This window comes from Neofelis nebulosa, chromosome 9 (genome assembly GCF_028018385.1).
Source record: "Neofelis nebulosa isolate mNeoNeb1 chromosome 9, mNeoNeb1.pri, whole genome shotgun sequence".
In the NCBI taxonomy this organism is placed as follows: domain Eukaryota; kingdom Metazoa; phylum Chordata; class Mammalia; order Carnivora; family Felidae; genus Neofelis; species Neofelis nebulosa.
Genome location: NC_080790.1, coordinates 117,837,589 through 117,863,207, shown reverse-complemented (window position 1 = coordinate 117,863,207; position 25,619 = coordinate 117,837,589). Strand labels below are relative to the sequence as shown.

Below are 25,619 nucleotides of genomic sequence, written 5' to 3'. Positions count from 1 at the left end.
TGACAGTTATACCATTTTAACAGGGTGAATTCAAATTAGAATTTGAATTTTATTACAGACTTTACTTGTAGTTTCTTCTTGGAATGTCTGGTTCTCTTCCTAACAGTTCTCATTACAGCAAGTACAGGCTTCTCTCTGTATCTCCTTTTTACATAAATTCTGAAAAGCAAATCGTGATTCCACAAGCATATTAAAAAAAATTTTTTTTTAAGTTTATTTATTTATTTTTGAGAGAGGCAGAGACAGCACAGGTGGGGAAGGGCAGATAGAGAGGGAAAGAGGGAACCCCAGGCAGGCTGTGCATTGCCAGTGCAGAGCCCAGTGTGGGGCTCGAACCCATGAAACCACGAGATTATGACCTGAGCTGAAACCAAGAGTCAGATGCTCAACCAGTGCCTCAAGCATTTTGTTTTTAAGGGGCTTTGAAAAGTATAGAAGATAACACACATCAGGCACCTAGGTAGCTCAGTCGGTTAAGTGTCCAACCTCGGCTCAGGTCATGATCTTGTGGTTCGTGAGTTTGAGCCCCCCCCACCGGGCTCTGTACAGACAGCTCAGAGCCCAGAGCCTGCTTCGGATTCTGTGTCTCCCTCTCTCTGCCCTCTCCTACTCATGCTCTTGCCTCTCCCTGTCTCCCTCAAAAATAAATAAACATCAAAAAAAATTAGAAAAAAAGATAACACATATCCTAGGTAATGATGATGTTCTTGAGACCCTAAGACTATGAAGTGCCTTCTTAATCATCAGTGAAATATTAATTATATTCATTAAAGTTATCTTTTTTACATCTTAATTTTTTGGCAAATGATAATCATTGGTATATTTGGTAATGTTTTTAATAAGAATCTTTTCCCTTATTAAAAAATGTTTGTGATTATGGCATGTGGATTTAAAAGCTAGTGTATTTTGTTTGAAAGTTAGAAATTAATTAAAAGAGAAGGGAAATGAGAGCAGAAAGAAAGAAAAAAAGGGAAAAATTTACTGTTTTATTTATTTCTTGATGGTTGAGTTCCACTTGGTTGCTACCATTGCTTTGTCTAGTCTGTTTTTTTATGATTCCAGAGGGAAAGTTGGCTACCATTTGAAGGATTACTAAATCATCAGGAAAATTTCTTCACTGTTGTAGTTTAAGTTAGCCTTTGATTTTTGTTGGTTCCTTTGTGACCTCAACAAAGTGCTTAATATTTGCATTTTAAAGTCTTTTGTGATGTGGTAGTATCTACTTTCTGTAACCTTTATTTTTTTTAGTTTGTGATAGAAACATCAAAGTATAACATTCTAGTAAAATATAGGTGGGAAAACATAGGTATAACTTTCCATTTTGAGAGATTGCAAGCCCTTTTCAGCAAATGTTGACTCAGAAATCTATGGCTAGACCCTTGGATTGGATTGCCCTGGAAAGATTCTTTGAGTTTTGTGTTTTCGTATGTCTTTCATTAGGGAGAAAAATATCTGTTTGACAGCAATATCAACTGTCTTTCCTCCATTTTTTTTTCCGTAACATTTTCATGTGTAGTTTCATTTTTCTTCTAGATTCATATTTAGGAATTTAAATGTAGCTTTTCCTTACCTATTTGTCCTAAAATAAACATTCTTTCCCATTATCTTTATGTGGCAGTATCAGATAAAACAAGGACAATGTTTATCATGTTCAGCCACATGCCATAGAATAGGCAGTTTCCAGATTAACATAAAACCAAAAAATTCTTTCTGTTCAGAAGGACACTGACAAACTGGAATGTACTCAGAAGTGGGCAGTGAGTTTTGTGAATGCTTCAGAAAGTGTGTTGAATGAAGAGTGGTTGAAAGAAATAGGAATGCTTAACCTGGAAAAGAGAAGACATGATGACGGTTCTTCTCAGGTATTTGTAAAAAGAGAGAGAGAGAGAGAGAGAGAGAGACTTAGAGAGAGAGACTTAATCTAACTAAGGTATTCCAGTGGGCAGTGGATGTTTCATGAATGTTTCATGAAGCAGATTTACATTCAACAAAACAAAAATCTAACAATAAGAATTGTCCTTTCGGGGGATAGGTAACCTCACAAGGTCATTGGACTTGTTTTAACAGTGGCCCAGATGGTTGACTGTGAATCAAGAATGTTGTAGAAGGAATTCCAGTATGAAATAGAAGGTTCAAATGACTTCAAAGCCCCTCCAACTCACACAGCTGTTAGTGCAAACTTTTTACTACATTCATTTTTCATCTTGTAAGATGGTATGAGATGCCTCAGTCAGTGGGAGAGCTGATCTGCATTTCTTAAAGCTGTCTTAGGTGCTTGTGTTTTCATCAGGTACACTGATGAGGTCTTCCAAAGTTAGAATGAAATAAACATGAAGTCATCTGAGAACCAGAACAATCTGTATTAACAGGATGGAATTTAGTCTGACCTACCTCTTTAACTTAAATTACTGTGTGAATCTTGAAGAAATCCTTTCCCCAAGTTATTTCCAGTCCCTCTGTGATGGTCTTAGGGGACTTGCTTTAGACATTTGTCCAGGCTAATGGCTCACCCAAGTATAAAGGTTTGGCTTCACTGCAGGAAAAGCGAGGAACTATAAAATGCTCCTGATTGCCATATTATGAGCGCTGTGTAAATGCACTGGCCAATCTGCTGAGGTCTTCATTATTTGTGATGAAGGCTTTCTTCATGAACATGTGAGAAAACCTTCTCAAGGGATGACTTGGGTCTTGGTGGCAAATCTGCCTTTCCTCAGGCAGAATAATTAATTATGAACTTAGAGGACTTTCTGTGTAAGAATCTGAAGGAAAATGCGGAGTTAAAAATCAAGAAATAGACCATTAGGAATTTTACTTAAAATTGTAAATGTGTTGATATTTATATACCAGTACCCATATTTGACAGATATTAATTTTTACCATATTTGCCTTAGTTTTGTTTTTTCCAAGATAAAATTTTACAGAAAAAACTCCAGCCCATTTCTCCTTTCTTCCCTTCCATTTCTTCCCTTCTTTCTCCACCGAGATAACTACTGTTCTAAAGTTGGTTTTTGTCATCCTCTTGTAAAATGCTGTTCTTTTGCCACTCATATATTACCCATAAACAACATATATACTATTATTTTGTGTTCATATGTAAACTATATAAGTGGTATCTTTTCAACCTGTTTTTATTAGTAAACATGTTTTTGAGTGGAGACCTGATTTTTGTCATTTCAACTGCTGATTAGCTTCACCCTGTATAATGAAGCTACAGCTTAACTATTCCTCTACTAAAGACACTTGTTTTAGGCTTTTCATAATAATAGTACCATTTAAATTGTGCAGGAGTTTCTTGAGAAAGAGAAATAGAATTATTGGGTACCAGTGTATGAACATTTTTAACAGTATTTTTTTTTTTAAGATTTTATTTTTAAGTAATCTGTACACCCAACTCACAACCCCAAGATCAAGAGTCGCATGCTGCACCGATTTAGCCAGCTAGGTGCACCATTAACTTATATTTATCAGCTGTTAAATTATACTTATCAGTTGTTATATCAGTTTATATATCTGTAAGTAGGATTTAAATGTTCGATACCATTTCCATCGCTTGATACAGTCAAGCTGTTTAATGTTTACAAATTAGATGGTGTGAAATGGTATATTTTAATTTAATTTGCATTCCTTTGGTTACCAGTAAAGTTGTATGTCTTCTCTTATGTTTATAGGCAAAAAAAAAAAAAATTATAAATGTGTCTGTAGTCGAAGTAGGCCATAAGTTTCATGAAAGCAGGAGTTTTTGACTTCTTTGTTCACTGCTGTATTCCCAATATCCAAATCCATGTCAGGCACTGAGTTGGGTACTCAATAAATTATTTGTTGACTGAAGTGAAGAGCTAACAGATATCTTAAATGCTCTGTCTTGAGAATGGAAATAGGCCCTTCAAAGCCAAAGGATTAGGACGATCATATTAGTATATCATTAGTTTAATGATGGTATAGACCAGTACTTCCCAAAATGTGTTGTGTCAAATACTCCCAAGAGCTGCAGATGTTAGCAAAGGTGAATAGGCTTCTTTTTTAGCCTGCTGATATGGTGAATTACATTGATTGCTTTGTGAATGTTGGATCAGCTTTGCATTCCAGGGATACATCCCAGCTGGTCATGATTTATTGCCCTTTTGCAATATTGCTGGATTAGGGTGCCTGGGTGGCTCAGCTGGTTGAGTGTCCTATACTAGATTTCAGCTCAGGTCATGATCCCAAGGTTGTGGGATCGAGCCCTGCATTGGGCTCTGCATTGAACGTGGAGCCTACTTAAGATTCTCTCTTTTCCTCTGCCCCTCTCCCCTGTTCATACTCACTCTCTCTCTCTCTCTCTCTCTCTCTGTCTCTCTCTCTCTTTCTCTCAAAAAAATATATTGCTGGATTTGGGGTACCTGGCTGGCTAAGTTGGTAGAGCATGCACCTCTTGATTTTGGGGTTGAGTTTGAACCCCATGTTGGGTGTAGAGATACTTAAAAATAAGAAATCTTAAGAAAATATTGCTGGATTTGATTTGTTAATATTTTGCCAAGGATTTTTACATCTATGTTCATGAAGGCTATGTTTCTATAATTTTATTTTCTTCTGATGACTTTGGTTTTGATTTCAGGGTAATCTTGGCGTTATAGAAGAGCTAGAAAGTATTCTTCCCTCCTGTTTTCTGGAAGAGTTTATGTAGATTTAGTATCTTTTTTTTTTTTTTAATGTTTATTTTTGAGAGAGAGAGAGAGAGACAGAGTGTGAGCAGTGGAGGGGCAGAGAGAGAGGGAGACACAGAATCTGAAGCAGACTCCAGGCTGTGAGCTGTTAGCACAGAGCCTGACATGGCGCTCGAACTCACAAACTGTGAGATCATGACCTGAGCCGAAGTCAGACGCCCAACCGACTGAGCCACCCAGGCACCCCTCTTTTAAAAAAAAAAAAAATTGGGGGGCGCCTGGGTGGCGCAGTCGGTTAAGCGTCCTACTTCAGCCAGGTCACGATCTCGCGGTCAGTGAGTTCGAGCCCCTCGTCGGGCTCTGGGCTGATGGCTCGGAGCCTGGAGCCTGTTTCCGATTCTGTGTCTCCCTCTCTCTCTGCCCCTCCCCCGTTCATGCTCTGTCTCTCTCTGTCCCAAAAATTAAAAAAAAAAAAAAAAAAAGTTGAAAAAAAAATTAAAAAAAAAAATGTTTTTTTTTAATGTTTATTTATTTGGAGAGAGAGACAGAGTGCAAGCAGGGGAGGGCAGAGAGAGAGGGAGACACAGAATCTGAAGCAGGCTCTGGGCTCTGTTGTGGGGCTCGAACTCTCGGGAACCTGGAAATCATGACCTGAGCTGAAGTTGGACGCTTAACCGACTGAGCCACCCAGGTGCCCCTCCTTTCTGATTCTTGATACTGCTAATTTTTATCTTTTCTGTTTTTTCTTGTCTTGATCGGTTCTACTAATGTTTTGTCAATTTTATTGATATTTTCAAGGAACCAGCTTTGGCTTCTTTGATTTTCTGTGCTATTTTTCTGTTTCCAATTTTATTGGTCTCTGATCTTTATTATATCTTTCTTTTTGCTTGCTTTTAGGTTTAATTTGCTTTTCTTTTTTAGTTTCTTACCATGGGTTTGTTTAAATTGGCTTCTAATGCTGATTTATTCCCCATGTAGGTATGTCTGTTTTCCAGTTGTTATATGTTTATGCTGTTTCCCCCTATTTGAGCTTTACTCTGAAAGCCTTAAAAACATGACAGATATCAAATTAGCAAAGAAAAAAAATCTTAATTATAATTTGAGACATAATCCTTCTTTAATTTATTCGAGGTATTTCTGCCCATCAGAGACATTGTTATTTTGACTCTAGATTGTATAGAGAAATATGACCATTATATAGTATTGGGTATAGTATATTTTTGGTGACTTTGAACCTTAAAAACATAGCTTTACTAAAATTCTAGATTGTTTTGTCTTCATTTGCTATTTCATTCTCAGTTTGTGTAGATTATTTTAGTCTGCATATTTGCATTTGTAATTCTCTGTCATTTTAAGAAAAAATAAGCTTCTGTAAGCCTTTTGTGGATGGGCTAATTTATTTAATTCACAGTCCTTAGAAATACTTCCTTACTTGAGCACTGAGTTGGTCTTCAGGCCTACAATTCACCTCATAAAAGAATTTATTTTTCACTTTTAGATTTATTTTTATGAAGGCATAATGTACATACAGTAAAATATACAAATCTTAAGTATATAAGTCAGTGACTAAATTAAAACCACCACTCAGATCAAGATTCTAAGAGAATTTGGGGCACCTGTGTAGCTGAGTTGGTTAAGCATGACTCTTGATTTCAGCTCAAGTCATGATCTCGTGGTTTGTGAGGTCAAGCTCTTCATCCGGCTGTCTGCTGTCAGCTCGGAGCTTGCTTCAGATCCTCTGTCCTCTCTCTCTCTCTGCCCCTCTCCAGCTTGTGCTGCTTGTGCTCTCTTTGTCTCTCAAAAATAAATAAACATTAAAAAAAAATTTTTTTAAGGGTACTAAGAGAGTTCTTAGTGCTTTGGGGAATAGTAAACAGTTGATCCTTTTACTGTATTTTATTTTACATTCATTAAAAACCCTTATTTGTAAGCACAGTCTTCTTAATCAGCAAACTATAAAACTAGGGAAAATATAGAAAAAAATGACCCCTTCCCCAAGGCATAAAAAAAAAAAAAACTTTTACAGAATGGATAGTAGTGCTTCTGAGGAAAGATTGAAAGATTAAGAGTTTTTGTTTTTGTTTTTGTTTGTTTTTTGTTTGGCTTGTTTGATTTTGGTCAGAAGAATGGGTAATTTTTTAAAGTAAAGGGTTTCAGATTATAAAGAGTTAATGTGAATGATGCTGAACAGTGGTATAGAGGCTCAAATGTGATGAAATGAGTTGAATTAAAGGAAAGATTTCATTTAAATATTGGAAAAATCTTTTTGACATTTTGATGCTAAATCATAAATATAAAAATTGTTTGAAGTCTGTGAATGGTTGGCTTTAAGAAAAAGAAATAATTGATGTTGGTTAAGCTGTTAAATCTGCCTAGTGACAGGTTTGGACTCATCATTCTAGTTAGACAAATATAAGATTTTGTGACCTACATCTAATAGCATTAGAATATCCACTTGGTCATATCTTGAGTTTGGTTTTATTTTTTTTGTCTAGAAGATTAAGATTGCGGCCCTGCGCATGTATACTAGCTGTGTGGAGAAAACTGACTTCGAGGAATTCTTTCTAAGTAAGTTACTGTTTTTGATAGTTCTGAAAAGGAAAATGAATCTACTTTTCATGGGGTGCCTGGCTGGCTCAGTTGGTAGAGCATGTGACTTTTGGTCATGAGCCCCAAATTGGGTGTAGAGATTACTTAAAAATAAAATCTTTAAAAAAAAAAAGATTCTACTTTTCATTTTTATGACTGTTAATATCTTCGTGGAATAGGTTTTGAGTCATTGGTGAAGCAGTTTTTTCTGCATAAAGTATATAATAAAAGCTGTTTATTTTTCTCTTTTAATAGAATAAACAAAGGCCAAAAGAACCCTATAGATTAGACATTTTAACAAGTTTGAAAAAAAAGAAACCTAAAAATTTGTCCACTACTTTGACATTTTTCTACACATGTATCTTTTTACGTATGAGTAGTCATAGTAAAACAAATCCTGTTCTACGTTCTGGATGTTTTACTTAGCATTTTGACATGAAATGAGCTTTCTGCCAATCATTGCTCTTTTATTTCTAGTTTTTAATTGTTTTGGTTAATCCTGGCATATGCCTAATGATTTTTTTTTTTTCTTTCTGTTGAAGGATGATTAGGTCAAAAGGTACATATAATTTTATTATTTATATCCCATTGATAAATTGCTTTCCAGGGCACCTGGGTGGCTCAGTCAGTTAAGCATCTAACTCTTGATTTTGGCTCAGGTCATGATCCCAGGATTGTGGGATCAAGCCCCGTGTTGGGCTCCATGCTGAGTGTGGAGCCTGCATGAGATTCTCTCTTCTCTCTCTCTCTCTCTCTCTCTCTCTCTCGATCTCTTTCGCTTTCTTTCTTTCTCTCTCTCTCTCCCTCTGCCCTTCTCCCCTGCTTGCACTCTCTCTCTTAAAATAAAAAAAAAAAAAGAAAACTTGCTTTCCCAAAGAGTTTTACTGGTTTAGACCACCATTAGCAGTTGATTATATCAATACAGTGTTCATTTTGATGCTGTAAACTGTTTAGTTATTAAGTTTAGTTAAAGCAGGTACTTATAAAGTAATTGGGAAAGTTTAAGCTGTTTCTAGTCCTACAGATTTTGGAAAGAAATGTGTATGTGCTGTGTACATAACCACCATTATCCTGCAAGCCACAAACACCTACTTGATATTTTTCACAGACAGCAATTGTTCATATATAATTATGTTAATAACAAGGAAGATAGGTAGATGCAGTTTTGATTATTTAATAACTATTTTGGATTTTTAAAACCAAATGCAAGTTGTTTTGGTGATTTTTACAATTTCAGCAGATTGATGTTAATATTAGAAACTTAAAATACCCTACTGAGTTGTAATCCTGATTTAGTGTCTACCTTCTGTTTCTTATTTATTATAGTGACAAAACTTCCCTGCTTCTTTTTAATCTCTAAAAATTTCTCATTTGGGGAGAGTTTAGTCTGAAAGGAGAAAATATTTTCTCTGCTTGATGAAGAAACTGTTGATATTAGAAGTTGGATTTTTCAATACTTTTTTAAAGTTTATTTATTTTGAAAGAGATAGTACAAGTGGGGGAGGGGCAGAGAGAGTTGGGGAGAGAGAAAGAATCCCAAGTAGGCTCTGCACTGTCAACACAGAGCCTGATACAGGGCTTGAACTCACGAAACTGTGAGATCATGACCTGAGCCAAAACTGAGTTGGATGCTTAACCAACTGAGACACCCAGGTGTCCCTGGATTTTTCTTAAATGGTTTTTGGAATACCTGTCCCCAATTATTTTTCACCAGATCTTTTTTTTTTTAATGTTTGTTTATTTTTGAGAGAGAGAGAGACAGAGAGACAAGAGCCTGAGCAGAAAAGGGGCAGAGAGAGAGGGAGACACAGAATCTGAAGCAGGCTTCAGGGCACAGAGCCTGACGTGGAGCTAGAACCCACAAACTGAGAACATGACCTGAGCCAAAGTCGGATGGTTAACCAACAGCCACCCAGGCGCCACTCATCAGATCTTTTTCTTTTTCTTTCTTTCTTTTCTTTTCTTTTCTTTTCTTTTCTTTTCTTTTCTTTTCTTTTCTTTTCTTTTCTTTTCTTTTCTTTTCTTTTCTTTTCTTTTCTTTTCTTTCTTTCTTTCTTTCTTTCTTTCTTTCTTTCTTTCTTTCATTTATTTATTTATAACTGTTTAGTTTTAGAGAGAACGTGCATGCACAAACGGAGGGGTAGAGAGAGAGAAGGAGAGAATCCCAAGCAGGCCCGATGCTGTTAGCACAGAGCCCAACATGGGGCTTCATCCCATGAACTGTGAAACATGACTTGAGGCAAAACCAAGAGTCAGACACTGAACCAACTGAGCCACCCAAACACCCCTCATCAGATCTTTTTAAAACCTCATCTTCAGATATCTATTTAATATTTGATTTCATAAGTAACTCATAAATTATTTATAATTATTTTGAAGGGATGTTTACTTGCTATCTGTCTTAGCCAGTCTTCATTATTGAAGATCCTTGAGTTAATATTATAGATTGCATAATGAGATTATTATTAGATATTTAAGGCAACATATTATGTTTCAATTTATAATCTGTTGTAAACTATAAAAATAAGAGTTTATATGTTAATAATTCACATTTACATGATATACTTTTACATTTGTCTCATTTAGAAGTTACAAAGCCTTGTAGGATAGGAAAGACTTGTATTATTTTCATTTTTATTTTCTTTTCAGAAATAGTTGAAACTTAAAGAGACTACATGATTTCCCAAAATTGCCTAGCTAAGGCTTGATCCTGTGTTGTCTAGGTTAAAGGCCAGAAATTTTTCCACTGTAACATACTGCCTGTAACATACTGCCTATGAATAAATGTAATTGTAAATTATAAACTGTAATCCATCTTAATATTTTTGTATTTTATTGTTTTTAAATGAGAACTCCTCTAGGAGATATTCTATTAATATTGTAAACTGATGTTTATATGTATTAGAGGACAAACGCTTCATTGAGCTTTGTTCTAGCTTTGCCTTTTGAATGTTACCTGGGGAGGCAGTACATTTTTTCAGTGACACCCCACTTACTTAAGTTTTTTGTTTGTTTGTTTTTGGGTTTTTTTGTTTTATTTTTTATTTTTGTTTTTTTTTTAAGTAGGCTCCCTGCCCAATGTGGGGCTTGAATTCATGACCCTGGATCAAGAGTCCGATGTTCTACTGACTGAGCCAGCCAGGTGCCCCTTGCTGAAGGTTTTTTTGGACTCAGTTTGAGAATTGCTTTTTATTTTTTTTCATTATTATTATTAAAAAAATTTTTTTTAATGTTTATTTACTTTTGAGAGTGAGAGACAGAGACAGAGTGTGAATGGGGGAGGAGCAGGAGATGCAGAATCTGAAGCAGGCTCCAGGCTCTGAGCTGTCAGCAACAAAGCCCGATGTGGAGCTCAAACTCATGGACTGCAAGATCAGGACCTGAGCCAAAGTTGGACACTTAAACTGACTGAGCCACCCAGGCACCCATTCATTATTATTTTTAATGTTTTATGTATTTTTGAGGGTGGAGGGAAGTGAGGGGTGGAGAGAGAGGGAGGCCCAGAATCTGAAGCAGGTTCCAGGCTCCCAGCTGTCAGCACAGCACAGCACAGCACAACCCCTGATGTGGGGCTCAAACTTATGAACTGTGAGATCATGATGTGAGCTGAAGTCAGACACTTAACAGACTGAGCCACCCAGGTGCCCTGAGAGTTGCCTTTTAGACTTACAGCTTGTTCATTTGTATTATGCTCCATTGTGGTCCATCTTTGTAATTTATGGGTAGGTTAAAATTTAAAATCAAACCATAGTGGTTCCAAACTGTGGCAAGTGAATAAAAAAGGGATCCAATCTATTTGGAGGCAGATAAATATCTATGAAACAATGAGACTGACTTTCTTGCATCTTCTTTTTAAAAAAAAAAATTTTTTTTTTTAATGTTTATTTATTTTTGAGAGAGAGAGTGAGAGAGATAGAGCACCAGCAGGGGAGGGGCAGAGAGAGACGGAGACACAGAATCTGAAGCAGGATCCATGCTCCAAGCTGTCAGCACAGAGCCTGATGTGGGACTCGAACTCACAAACCATGAGATTATGGCCTGAGCCAAAGTCAGATGCTTAACTGACTGAGCCACCCAGGTGCCCCTTGCATCTTCTATTTTTAATTTTTTTTAATGTTTATTTTTGAGAGAGAGAGAGAGAGAGATAGAACACGAGCAGGGAGGGGCAGAGAGAGAGGGAGACACAGAATCCAAAGCAGGCTCCAGGCTCTGAGCTGTCAGCACAGAGCCTGAAGCGGGGCTCGAACTCACAAACCGTGAGATCATGACCTGAGCCGAAGTCGGATGCTTAACCGACTGAGCCACCCAGGTGCTCTCACCCTTGCATCTTCTAAAGAAAGATTCTAAAGAGTAGGCCAGATAGGTTTGGGGTAAAGGAAGAGAATATATATATTGGTTCCAAGATTACACCTGTATTATTTATTTATTTATTTATTTATTTATTTATTTATAACATTATTTATTTTTGAGAGACACAGAGAGACAGAGCATGAATGGGGAAGGGGCAGAGAGGGAGACACAGAATCTGAAACAGGCTCCAGGCTCTGAGCTGTCAGCACAGAGCCCGATGCAGGGCTCGAACTCACGAACTGTGAAATCCCGACCTGAGCCGAAGTCGGACGCTCAATGGACTGAGCCACCCAGCCACCTCCAAGATTACACCTTTAAAATGGCTGTTGCTCTCTTGGACTTTTGGTATTTAAGGACTTGACTTTTTAAATTTTTTTTTTTTTTTTTAACGTTTATTTATTTTTGAGACAGAGAGAGACAGAGCATGAACGGGGAAGGGGCAGAGAGAGAGGGAGACACAGAACCGGAAGCAGGCTCCAGGCTCTGAGCCATCAGCCCAGAGCCCGACGCGGGGCTCGAACCCACGGACCGCGAGATCGTGACCTGAGCTGAAGTCGGACACTCAACCGACTGAGCCACCCAGGCGCCCCAAGGACTTGACTTTTTAGAGTCCTGAGCATTCAGTAATTTTTTAAAAGGATAGAGAGGCTTAGGTAGCTCAACACTATCATCCTCACTCTTCCAACAAAAGCGAAGCCAGTGTTAATTCATGAAGATGGTATAAGAATGAGTTGTTCACTAACAGTGTGCTTGTGAATAAACACTAGGCCTATAATAGCCTAGTGGGTAGGCCCCAAGTTATAGACTCTCTGTCATCTCAGAGCCAAGGTGTTCAAAGGTCTTGATCCAGAGGCCTACACGTTGGGGATTCTGACTGGTGAGATAACCTTAACAGCCAGCCACCTGTTGTTTTCAAGATGTTCTGATGGTGTCTATCATTTGTGACATAAATGAGCATACCCTCTGTGAGCATACAGTGGTTTGCTAACTGGTCTTCTGGAGATCAGTACTGTTATGAAGAGCACTTTGGAGCAGAGGGGGCCAATCAGTAAAGTTTAATTCCATACTGCCTGAAAACTGCTTTGTTTTTAGCTCTTAAAAGACTTACTACCTTGGAGAGGAGGCTCCTTAATGAGTAAGTTCTGAGTCAGTGATTGAGGTTCATCATTTTATTGACACAGTCTTAAATAGTGACCTATTTAAGATATTTTAAACCCTAGTGTTTAAATAATTCACTGAGAAACAACCATAGTGAATATTTATTGAGTACGTATTAACTATTAACCATTTTGCTAAACGTTTTACAGGCCTTATCTCATTTAGTCCTCACAAATCCCTATAAGGTAGGTTCTCTTGTTCTCCCCATTTTTACAGAGAAGACAGCTGAGGCACAGAGAAGGCTAAATAACTTTACCCAGAGTCAAATAGCAAGTAAGAGGTAGAGTCAAGGTTTTGAATCAGGAGGTCTGACCCTAAAACCTGCATTAAACAAACAACTGTGTTAATACTGCCACTCCATAACAGCAATGAATTATTTAATTTTATCCAACTTGGTAGTGAGGAAGAAAGTACATAGCCTCAGAAAATAATGCACTGAGTGTATATTGTTGTAAGAGTGTGATCATGGCAGAAGACAGTAACAGATTTTAGCTTTGAAGTGTTTAAACATAGTTCATTGAGCTAAAGATCTGCTGTGCTTTTGTGTTGCTCATGCTCAGACATTTAGTGGTCTTGTTTTTTAGGGCTTTACTCTGGGTTTCTGTTCTGACCCCAGTGGATACAGGGAGTCAATATGCAGCTCTTTTCCCATCCTCAGCCCTGAGCCGACCCCCAGAATGGAAAATTGTGACCCAAGTCCAGCTGCTGGCCTGTCTTTGCTTTCCAGCCCAAGAACTGATTCCCTCTCTGAGAAAATTGGAAAGGCTCCTGGAGGCTGCTGAGAAACTTTGATGTAGAGGTAGCAATTGAACAGATTGTCCTTTAGAAGCAGCCAAATTTCATTTTCCAGATTGAAAGACAGACTTCCAAGAAAACTTTTCTTTTTAATGTTTTGTTCTAGCATCCAAAAAAGACCCAACTTCAGATCTGGGCTTGAGAGTTTCTCATGGCTATTCTTGTTCTAGGTGGAGGGTGGTTGGCCCACTCTCAGATGGCATGTATCTTAATAGCTGTATGGTTGGCCAGGCCAGCCTTCACCTCCCTCCTGCTGGGTTCCAAGAGGAAGTCCACTTGACAACTGCTGGGCACCTCCCAGTACACTCACCAGAGTATTTTGGTGTCACTTTGTGACGGACTTGGACTTAAACTCCTGCCCAACCGCGAGCTTGTTAATATTGTGGCTGCCCTCAAGTTACTTAGCCTTTTTGAGCCTCTAAATGAGTGTTATAATACCTCCCTTCAGGGTTAAAGTGAGGATTAAGTGAGAAAATTATTGACATGACTAGCAGTGGACCTGGCAGGAAGTATGGGCCCTTAGTGAATGTTAGGTTCTGATTATAGTGTTAGAGAAGCAGTTAGTGATTAAGAACATGGTGCCTGGAATCAAGCAGATCTGAGTTTGATCCCAGGTGTTTCATTTCGTGGCTGTGTGACCTTAGGCAGTTGTCATGATCTCTCTAGGAGTCCATTTTCTCACCTGTCAAATGAGGGTAATATTAATACCCACCTCATAGGCCTGGTAGGATTCATTGAGCTTATGCCTGTAAGCACCAATTATAATGTCACACGTAGTAAGCCTATAAGGAATTACTGCTCTTTATTATTACTGGCGGTGTTAGTGTCCCTCACAGAGGTCCTACCCTGTGTTTTCTCTCCGAATGGCCCCTTTGTGTTATCATTTAGTACATTGTATACTTCATTGTTTGCTGCAAGGCAGTATATATCCCTTTTATCTTGAGTCATTTCTCCAAAGGACTGATTGTACCCGAAGGGCCTGCATTTCCCACTGTTACTCATTTTCTTTGTCCTCTTGCTTTTGCTTTTCTCCCTGTCATGTAACAGGATGGGCACATTCAGCATTCAGTGGAGGACCCCTCATCTAGCCAGGGGCATTTCCTAGAGATCTGAGAATTGAGAGGTTTGGATGGCTAAGCACTGACCTGAGTTTTGGTAACTTAAAGCCCAGTTTTATCATTCCTACAGGTTGATGAATGGCCTTTCATTAGATATAATCTGCTTTTTTATTCAACTACAGCTCCCTACAGCCCCATTTCTTTCTCCTGGTCATTTATTTTGGATGAGTCATTCAGCATTCCCATGTTCCTAGCACACTGGGTCACCTTAAGGAAGACAGGAAAAAGAAACTAGAACTTAGACTTAGCAGGGCTCAAGTAAAAAAAGCCTGTACTTAATTTGGGTAGGCAAAGTAGTGTCTTCCTAGCTTTCCAGAAGAATTTGAGACCAGGAAGGGAAAATAACATGTTAGTTGGAAGGAACCATAGAGATCATCTAGGCCACATTATACAAAGTGAGAAAACAGCCTCTGAGAAGAAAAGTGATTTGCCCAAGGCCACACAGCAAAGTGGTAACAGGGCTGGAACTAGAGGGCTGGTTGTCTGACTGCATTCAATACTCTTTCAACTCGTAGTCTTATTCTGTGGTTCTACTGGCCCTCTCTATGGTAGTATAATCAGAGAGCACTATAACTGCCATATATTTAGTTGAGCAGATTCCTACCAATATTTAAAATATAGGCGATATTTTTCCTCTGAACCCTCACATATTTATACTTTATTATTATTTTCTAGGGTGTCAGATGCCTGATACATTCAATTCATGGTTTCTTATAACTCTGCTTCACGTCTGGTAAGTGAGCAATTTAAGTGAAGTCACCAAATTTTTTTTTTTTTTTTTAAACACTGCTGACTTGTAAGGTATAGCCTTCAGCAGGGCTGAATATATGAAATGGCAGTTGTTCAGGCATTAAAAACTGTTCCTTTCATTTTAATAACTAATGTCTTAAAGCACATTTTTACTAAAGGTCAAAGCATAGTCCCAGAAAGAACCTAATATTTGTAGGCTTTTCTCAAAGAACACCTACCCCAGTGAACAATGCTATCAGTATCTCTTAGAGACTCTATGAGCTTGGATGGAAAGTTCTCTCCCTTGGCTGTTTTAGGAAAGTTCACATTTACGTAAAAGTGGTTTGAATTGTGAGAATCCGTGGTCATTTTCATTGCTGGTCATCAGAAACTTATAACAAATTATAGCACTGACATTTACGCCTGTACCTCTAAAATGTGCATACAGGTTAGATTCGTGCCAGGTTTGTTGCGTGTAAAAATATTTAACACCTTAAACAGTATATTTTTTCTTCAGCTGCAAATTAAGTAGCCAAAAAAATCAATTTTTCATCTAATGTTACACAGTATTAAAGGTCAGAAGGATATAGGAGAGACGTTGAAGTGGGGGCTGGGGAATGCATTTATTGAACTGCCAGATCTCAGGAAAGTAAATTCTGGAGAATTAAGTTTACTACTTTGACCATAGTGAGTATCTGAGGAACGTGGGGAATGGTTGCCCTGTCAAAAGGACCCTTGTTTGAGACTGCCTTCAGCTGAGCTTTGCATCACAGAACTGACTACTATATAAAGACTTTTTGGTTTTGATCACCTCTGAAATATTTCTCCTGAACTCACATAGTCACTGAGATTGGCTAAGGGGCATAAGGTGGCAATTTATTTTATGTTATTTTTTTTCTAAGCGAGTACTTCATTGAGTGCACACTATGTCCCGGGCAGTTTGCTGGGAACTGGCTGTGGTTCTCAAGAAGCTCACAGTCGAGTGAGGGAGATAAGACATTTAAGTTTTTTCTTTTTCAAAATTTTATTTATTTATTTTGAGAGAGAGAGAGAGCGCGCGCACGCATGCAAGCACGGGGAGGGGCAGAGAAAGAAGGAGAGAGAGAATTCCAAGCAGGCTTTGCACTTTGAGCACAGAGCCTGACGTGGGGCTCAATCCCATGCACCATGAGATCATGACCCGAGCTGAAATCAAGAGTCAGATGTTCAACTGACTGAGCCACCCAGGAGCCTCAGGAGAGAAGATATTTAAAATAGTCAGTGACAAATCGGAGAATGGCTAAGTTCTGTAATAAATCTGAGTAAGTAGTGCCCATGGGATCATAGAGGAACCTGCAACTATCAAAACCATTACTAGTTCTGCCTCTTCTTTGAAATGTACCATGTCTTTTAGTCACATAGCTGTGAAGGCAAACTACCTTCTGTCTGAATGGTGAAGGTTAGGAAAAGGCTTAGGGAGGGCAGCTGGGTATACTGAGAGGAAAACTACTTTTTCAAGAGGAGAGTACTGCAGAAGTTGCACTGTAGAATTACTCACTGGAAAGGTGGGAGGGTTCAGAAGAGGCGAGGCTATTCCCAGAGGAGCTCAAAGATAATATTCAGAGCTTGTATGAAAGGCTCTTTATTGCCTATATAACTAGAGGTATCAGAGTGTTAGAGGGAGTGGATGGCAAAATCAAATATATAATCCCTGTGACCACATCCCAAGGTCAATCCCTAATAGTAGCCAGGAGAACCTTGAAACTACTTACAGTTCTCTCAAGATAGCCACCGTTTCCAGACATGCTTGCTGTGTCTTCCTTGCTGAGGTTGGTTTCATTTCTCAGAGGAATGGGGAGTACTACTATTACCAGTTAAGTAGCGGGAGGGAAGCTGTCTGCTTCAAATCTACATTTGGTCTCACCTCCACCCTTTCTCTTTAGTTCTCACGATCTGCAGTCTTCAGTGGAATGAATCAGTAGCTTTCCAGTTTGAATCCACAAACTTTTATTGGGGACCTACTGTGTGTTAAGGACTGTGGGGCTTTGGAGAGATGGGTATGACATGATGTGCATTGTCTAGCAGATAACAGGCAGGAAGTATACTTTATGGCAACCTTTCCCACTGAATTCCTCTACAAACCTGCCCCAGACACTTCAGACAACTGGCTGTCCTCAAATACTCCCATGTCTTTACTCATATGTCCTGGGTGTTGTTCCTGATATTCCCTAAACCTAAAATGCCCATGTTTTCTCTGATAGAAATTCTCCTCACCTTTCATGGTACATCTCAATGTCATCTCTGCCACAGAGCACTCTTTATCCAATACTGCCCCCCACGCTGCAACCACCACCAAATTTGGATTTAGTTATACTTCCTTGTACTTCCAGAGTATCTGCTTGTGCCTTGGGCACGGCACTTCTTTCACCGTCATCCATTATAGGCAACTGTACTTCCTGCCTGAACTACAGTTTTGTAAAACTTGTGCTGTTTTGGGGCCCACTTGTGCTGTTATCCTCCAAGAAGAATTGGGGAGACTTTCTCTTCTAAGGGATAGGGGTATTAGGAGGAGTAATCATTCCACCCAAGTCTGTGGAGAAGCTATGTTCTTCCAGCCCTGTTCTCTTAGCCTGAAGCTCCAAGAGGGTAACTGAAGGATAGCCAAGTCCAGTATTACAGGGCCCAGTGGACTTCCTAGAGATGTATAGGGTTGAAATACCTCCTGAAGGTGGTAGTATGAGGGAGAGGTTGGGAGGCTTAGAAAGCAGTCATAAAAGTAGAAAGAATCTGCCCCATCCCCCAAAGGGGGGAAAAAAACCCCTACTAAACAGAATACCCTGGCAGTGGACTTTTCAGAAAGCTTGCTTGGGTTCCCAAAGGTGATGGCTCCCTGTTGGCCTTTAGAATAGGGACAGGATTTCTCACATCCTTTTAGTTCCCCTGGAGGAGGTGTTGATGATTCCCTTATCCTATCTGCCTTCTCTAGTTCCCAAGTTTTTCTGTGTATGTCCAGTTTCTAGAGGGGCCTTATCAGTTGTGTATTCACGTGAACTTGTAGCAGCTGCAATGACTGTGTGTCCTTTGTCTTTGCTGAACAAGGTTAGTATTGAATGTGGCTGCTGAAAAATTGTTGAGAGAGGTTGCTGTCTAGGCTTTCCTGCATCCAAATGCGTACTTGATAAAAGCAGGCCTCCTCCTCTGTTTACTGTTTTGGGCAGTGGCACTGCAATCCATTCAGGTGTCCACACCAGAAACTGGGGAGACCTCCCTGACTCTTCCCTTACCCCCCTCATCTGGTCAGTCACCAGTCACCCCTTCAGACTTTTTTGCCCATGACCCACAGTAACAAATGAATTTTACTTTGCAACCCAGAACACACATGTCTCTGATACTACGGTTTTGTAAAACTTGTCCTTAAAATGTCAGATAATCTCTGATATTTTCTATTCCATTTGAATTCATTTTAAAGAAAAAATTTAACATGTCACCTGTTAAATTGATTTTACTGGATTATAAGAAACAGTACTTGAAAACTGGTCTTTGGCCTCCAACTTCCATCTTCACATGCCATTGATCTTCTCAATACAAATTAAATCAGCATGCATGCACGTGCACACACACACACTCTCCCTAATTGTTCTCCATTATTCTCAGGACAAAGTATATTTCTTAGCATGGCATTCAGATTCCACCAAATATGCCACCCCTGCTACTCTCATATGGTCCTATTCTAGGTACTGCTATCACCACCACTCCCTCCTCTGCAAGATAAAACAATATTATATAATATTATATAATAGAAATACCAAGTTTTCTTCTGTCCAGAAAGCCCTTCTCTCTCCTCTTTACCTGACAAAACTCCTGTTTTTTCATTCAGTATCTAACTCAGGTATCATTTCTGTTTGAAACCTTCCCTTTCCTTTGAAAGCAAGAGTTAGTTCCTCTTCTGTGTTTACTTAGTATTTTAGGGACCTCTATCATAGCACTCATCACGTAACATTTTTATGTTTTATTGTATCAGTCTTCTTTGTGGATGGTGACTTTATTGAAAGCAAGAATTATTTTTATCTTTTTGGAAAGATATGAAAATGAGATATTACTTGTCACAGTTCTGTGTATTACTCTTAATTTGTATCAATAAGTGTTCATCAATAATTGATGTTCTCAGATCTAACTTGACTCGCACGGCATTTGGAAGGGTCCTGGCACTGTCTTTTGGTTGGGTGAGAGTGGCGAAGCTCTGCTCCTGCTTAAGTTTCTCTGGGTTGTTACATGTATGTAGCTGGAATTTATGTTGGCGTTACAAGTGTTAATAGATTTGTAGAGACTCCTCTCAAAATTTGTCATGGAACGCTAGTACCTTCCAAATGCAGAAGTTAATTTTAGAAGATGGAATGGGATAAATAAAATTAGAGTATGCCTATGATGGAGATGGAATGGGGAGGGAGTAAAATGCAGTTTGTATTTTAATTTTAATTTTTTATTTTTTAAATTAAAAAAATTTTTTAATGTTTATTTTTAAGAGAGAGGGTGTGAGTGGGCGAGGGGCAGAGAGAGAGAGGGAGAGTCCAAAGCAGGCTCCAGGCTCCAAGGTGTCAGCACAGAGCCCGATGTGGGGCTCAAACTCACAAACCATGAGATCATGACCTGAGCTGAAGTCAGACAATTAACCGACTGAGCCACCCAGGCGTCCTGCAGTTGGATTTTTAAAAATTATTTTAGGGGCGACTGGGTAGCTCATCAGTTAAGCGTCCAACTTCAGCTCAGGTCATGATCTCACGGCTTGTGAGTTCGGGCCCCTCATCGGGCTCTGTGCTGTCAGCTCAGAGCCTGGAGCCTGCTTCAGATTCTGTCTCTGTCTCTCTCATATATAGATAAACATTTTTAAAAAATCTTAAAAAAATTATTTTAAAGTCAGGTGTGTCATAAATATAATTACCAAGCCCTTTCCAAAAATGTTATCTTTTATTTATTTACATGTATTATCTCACTCATTGTTACAACTACTTTATTCTTGTTTTATATGAGGGATCAGAGGTTTTATATGTGAGGGATCAGAGGTTTAGAGAAGTCAAAGAACTTGTCCAAAGAACTAGTTAGTACATGGTGGAGAGAAAATTCTAAGTGTGAATCTGGCTAACTCAACAGTGTTAAGTTGCTTTCCTCATTGGTAATTAAAACTACCAAAGTAATTAAAGAATTGCTGATTGATACTAATACTATTTAATATTTATTAATACTATTTATTATTTAAAGTACCTGCTTATTCTTTTTTTTAAAGTTTATTTAGAGAGAGAGTGAGCAAGTGGGACAGGGGCAGAAAGACAGGGAGAGAGAGAATTCCAAGCAGGCTCCGAACTGTCTTGAATTCATGAATCTTGAGATCATGACCTGAGGAGAAATCAAGAGTTTGATGCTTAACTGACTGGCGCCCCAGTACCAGCTCATTATTAAACATAAATCCATAAAATTTTAGGGGCACCTGGCTGGCTCAGTCTCTGGAGCATGCAACTCTTGATCTCAGGGTTGTGGGTTCTAGCCTCCATAGGGTGTAGAGAATACTTTAAAAAGGGAGGAGGGGGATGCTGCCTGGGTGGCTCAGTTGGTTAAGCGTCCAACTCTAGATTTCATCTCAGGTCATGATCCCATGGTTCATGAGTTCAAGTCCTGAGTTGGGCTCTGCACTGACAATATGGAGCCTGCTTGGGATTCTCTCTCCCTCTCTGTCCTTCCTCCATCACACAAGCTTGCACTTTCTCTCTCAAAATAAATAAATAAACATTAAAAACATCTTAAATCCATAAAATTATTACATCTGTTCTCCAATTGAACCTGTCCTCACAGGGCCAGAGTGTGGGAGAGAGATATTAAATCATTAATAGAATACAGCTGAAATAGCATGATGAGAGGAAATGGCAGGGAGAAGAGGGGTACATAATTTAGATGGGGGGATGGGTCATTCAGGGAGGGCTTCACTGAAGAAATGACGTCTAAACTAATGAGTAGAAGTTAGCAAGTCAAAAGGTACATGAAAAACATTGCAAGTGAAGAGATCTAGTGGTTCAATCCTTTTACCAGCTGGGCCCTTTTTAAATATGAAATTTTATACCCAGTACCATATATGCATAGATAAAGAATTGCTGGGGCACCTGGGTGGCGCAGTCGGTTAAGCGTCCGACTTCAGCCAGGTCACGATCTCGCGGTCCGTGAGTTCGAGCCCCGCGTCAGGCTCTGGGCTGATGGCTCGGAGCCTGGAGCCTGTTTCCGATTCTGTGTCTCCCTCTCTCTCTGCCCCTCCCCCGTTCATGCTCTGTCTCTCTCTGTCCCAAAAATAAATAAAAAACGTTGAAAAAAAAATTAAAAAAAAAAAAAAAAAAAAGAATTGCTGTTTGGGTTGAGGAAGTGAGAATGACCTGTTCACTCAGGTCTTCACAATGTATGCACTGGTAAGGGACTCTTATGTAGCTCTGTGGAAACTCAGACCACAGTTTAAAAACCACAGATCCAGTTCAACCCTCTCATGATTACAATGGGGAGACGATTTTGGCAATTTTAAGGAATTTGTTCACAGGCCTCTTCATCTGTAATGGAGGACCTGAGATCCAAATCTGAAGCTACCTGCTCCTTCTCCATTCAATACTTGGCTTCCTGCTTGAGTGTTCCCCTTTGGTGGTCATGGAGATGGGGGTTTCTTCCCATGAATATGAATAGCATGGCACTGATCGCCAATGATATGAAATTGTTTCTTGGTACTCCCTGTCTTTGTCCTGGGAGAGGCCACAAGTAAAGTAGACCTGAGAACAGTTCAGGGTGATAAGCTCTGTGTATAGCAGGCCCACAGATCTTATGGGAACACAGGGGAAGGGGGACTGCCTGGGGATTGTCAAGACAAGCAGTTGCATTGGCCTCCTGGGGTCTAGAACCAGAGGACATGGGATCTTAAGGAGTTATTAGGAGATTAAGAAGTAATTGTAAGCTACTTTTTAAGATACTCCAAGTGATTAAGATTGATAATCACTGATTGATAGTCAGAAACAGGACAGAAGGGAAACATTTTGTTATTTGTTTTTTACTTTTATTTTGTTTGAGAGAGAGAGAGCATAAGTGGGGGAAGGATAATGGTGGAGCAGGGAGAGAGAGAGAAAGAGAGAGAGAATTTTAAGCAGACTCCATGCCCAGCGAGGAGCCCAACTTGGGGCTCAATCCCTCAACTGTGAGATCATGACCTGAGCTGAAATCAAGAGTTGGACGCTCAACTGACTGAGCCACGTAGGTGTCCCTGTTTTTATTTTTTAATTTTAAGATGGGGAAATACTGGAACATTTTTATAAGTCTGGGGGAAGAAGCCTCTGACAAAGAAGACAAGGAAATAAATTGTGCAGGTGGGAAGGGGTTGGAAAACAGACTGGTCCCAGTCTCAGTCCAGCCAGAGAACTGCCTTGGCAGACACTCCCGGCCTTTGCAAGAGGGCTCTTCAAAATCGCCACAGCAGTTTTGATGCAGCTGTAGGGCTTTCAAGCTCATGCTGGATTCCAGCAACTTCAGATCTGCTATATATGGTGAGCCCTGGCCATGTGCACATCCTTTCTCTCCCTCCCCCAGCCAGTCATTCTGTTCAAACACACAAGTAGTTTTTGCCCAAACCAGAGGCCTATGCAGCATCATTTTGTCAACACCGCATAAACTAAAAGCACTGGTACCTGCTACCCAGGAGCTTGGTCTCTTGGGTCCGACAGGCAGGCCACAGGCCGGGTGTAGTTCTTGGAGGAGGCTCACTGTCAGGTGAGATGGCTTCAGGAAGTGCCTCACCCCACTTGTCTGTTTGCCCACAGACGGTCCTGTGGCCCCCATGCTCCCCACATAAAGGTTAGGCTTCATCGGGAGGGAGTTTAGGAAACCAGGTGGAGATAGCCATGTACACAGCCCCAGGAAAGGGTAAGCATGCCAGCTCACAAATAAATAAACTCATTCATTAGCACACTGCTGAGGCTTGAGTGTGGGCATGTAGGCTCTGCTTCCTTGGCCTCGGCTGATGGCAGAATAAGGGAAACAAACTATGTGAAAGTCCCCTTTGGGATTCCTTCATTAGCAGCCAGAGTGACAGACCTGTCTTGAATGCCCACCAGTCTTCATTGAATTCCAAATCAGATCCACTCTGAGCAGCTTATAAACTACCATGAGGGAGAAAGAAGGCCAAAACACAACTGGTATTGTCAGAAGGCCCAAACAGAGCGAGTGGTACAGGATACTCGGAGCTGCCACTACATGGCAGGAGGTCAGCGTCAAGAATAACAAGAATTCTTCCCTCCCAGATTTAGGTAGAGAGGAGGAAAGCATGGCTACGACTGTTGTTCCTTCGAACTCTGCAGGCAGTGTCGCTGTCTTCTTCCTTGTCTGATCTAGCAGGGAGAGGCTCTTGGAACTGTGCTGTCACAGAATGGGGGAAATAGCTGATAGGGACACTGACCTGGGAGACACTGTGGCTTAGGGGAAAGCAGAAGTTCAGGCTGCATTCTAGCTCTGCTCTTTTAAGTTACTTAAGTAATTATAAAATACATTTTAAGACTTTCCAAGTGATTAAGAAAGGTGATCACTAAAGGGAGAAACAGGATGGAAGGGAAACTTTCTAAAAATTTTTTATTTTAAGATAGGGAAACACTGAAACATTTTATAAGTCTAGAGGTAGAAGCCTTTTTAAAAAAATTTTATTTAAAAAATGTTTTTTGGTGTTTATTCACTTTAGAGAGAGAGAGAGAGAGAGAGAAAACGAGTAGGAGAGGAGTAGAGAGAGAGGGGGACACAATCCGGAGCAGGCTCCAGGCTCTGAGCTGTCAGCACAGACCCTGATGTGGGGCTTGAACCCACAAACCATGAGATCATGACCTGAGCCGAAGTCGAACACTTAACTGACTGAACCACCCAGGCACCCCAAGGAAGAAGCCTTTTTACTTCCTTCTCTGCTTTCCTCAGAGCATGAGTGTTCTTTTTTGTGAAATGAGAACAGTTAAACTAGGTTTAAAGAGTGAATGCAAATGCATTTTTGAGTGACAAGTCTGATATTAGAGGGCGCCATCAGTGACAGTAATCATTATTATTATTTGCCTTAAGGTAAAATTTTTATCTTAGCCCTTTGTCTTTTGAAACTCCTAGTGAGTGAGTCTTTTTCCCTTTTCCCCTTGTCTCTGTGCTTACCTTTCAGTGATAGTTGGGAGTCAGGACTAGGGCTTGACCACTCTTTTTTTTCTTTACTTTGCTAGCTGAGTTATTTGCTTTCCTTATGTGTAAAAGATATCAGTATTATTTATGAGCCACTGGGATCACTGAGCGACAAGGATGTACTGTGAAGCTCAAAACCTCAATAATAAGTTGTGGGTTTAAGAGCATCATCAAACTTGGGAGGGGTAACTGGAATTGCTCCTAAACAGAGAGTAGTTTATATACAGACTAAGTCCACACTCAGGGTAGGTGCTTAGTAGATACTTGTTAAATAAATGATTAAATTATTTATTTAATAACAGGAATGTTTTTATTACTAGAGTCTCTCTTTGTAAAAAGATTTTTAAAAGTAATCTATTTTTGGTCACCTGGGTGGTAGAATTGGTTAAGCATCTGACTTTGGCTCAGCTCATGATCTCATGGGTACATGAGTTTGAGCCCCGCATTGGGCTCTCTGCTGTCAGCGCAGAGCCTGCTTTGGATCCTCTGTCCCCGCCCTCTTTCCCCCTCCCCTGTGTGTGTGAGCTCTTTCTTTTTCAGAAACATAAAAAAAAAAAAGTTTATAAAAGGTAAAAATAAAAAAAATCTATTCTTTAATTTTTTTAATGTTTATTTATATTTCAGAGAGAGAGAGAGAGAATGCACGCACGCACTCGTGAGCTGGGGAGGGGCAGAGAGAGACAGAGACAGAATCTGAAGGAGGCTCTGGACTCTAACCCACGAGCCATGAGATCATGACCTGAGCTGAAGTTGGATGCTTAACCAACTCAGCCACCCAGCTGCCCCTAAAAATAATTTCTTTTTTGAGGAGTTTTAGGTTTGAGCAGAAGGTTATCTCTTTTTAAAGTTTATTTTGCATTCTTAAGAGCACTTTTTATTATGTTTTATTTAGCAGGGAGGTGTTTCCCCGCCCCCCCCCCCCGCCCCACTTTCTTCTCCACTTTCCCTAGAACAGAGCTCTGAAATTATGAAGTTGAGTCAGTAGTAAAATGTAATTTGGCTTCTCAACATTTAATTTAAACATTTATTATGAGGAATGTAT

General features: G+C 39.7%; 1 protein-coding gene across 6 annotated transcripts in view; it reads left to right on the top strand.

Moving 5' to 3' along the window:
• Positions 1-25,619, top strand: part of LOC131485678 (ubiquinol-cytochrome-c reductase complex assembly factor 1) — a 104,357-nt gene that overhangs the window by 27,725 nt on the left and 51,013 nt on the right. For 4 of the 6 annotated variants that reach the window (XM_058685399.1, XM_058685398.1, XM_058685397.1 and 1 more), the window contains 2 exons: positions 7,139-7,211; positions 15,329-15,386. In XM_058685399.1, coding sequence (XP_058541382.1) covers positions 7,139-7,211; positions 15,329-15,386 — 131 coding nt within the window. Of the gene's footprint in view, positions 1-1,721; positions 1,863-7,138; positions 7,212-15,328; positions 15,387-25,619 lie in introns of all 6 variants that reach the window. The other 2 variants (XM_058685394.1, XM_058685396.1) reach the window with 1 other exon arrangement.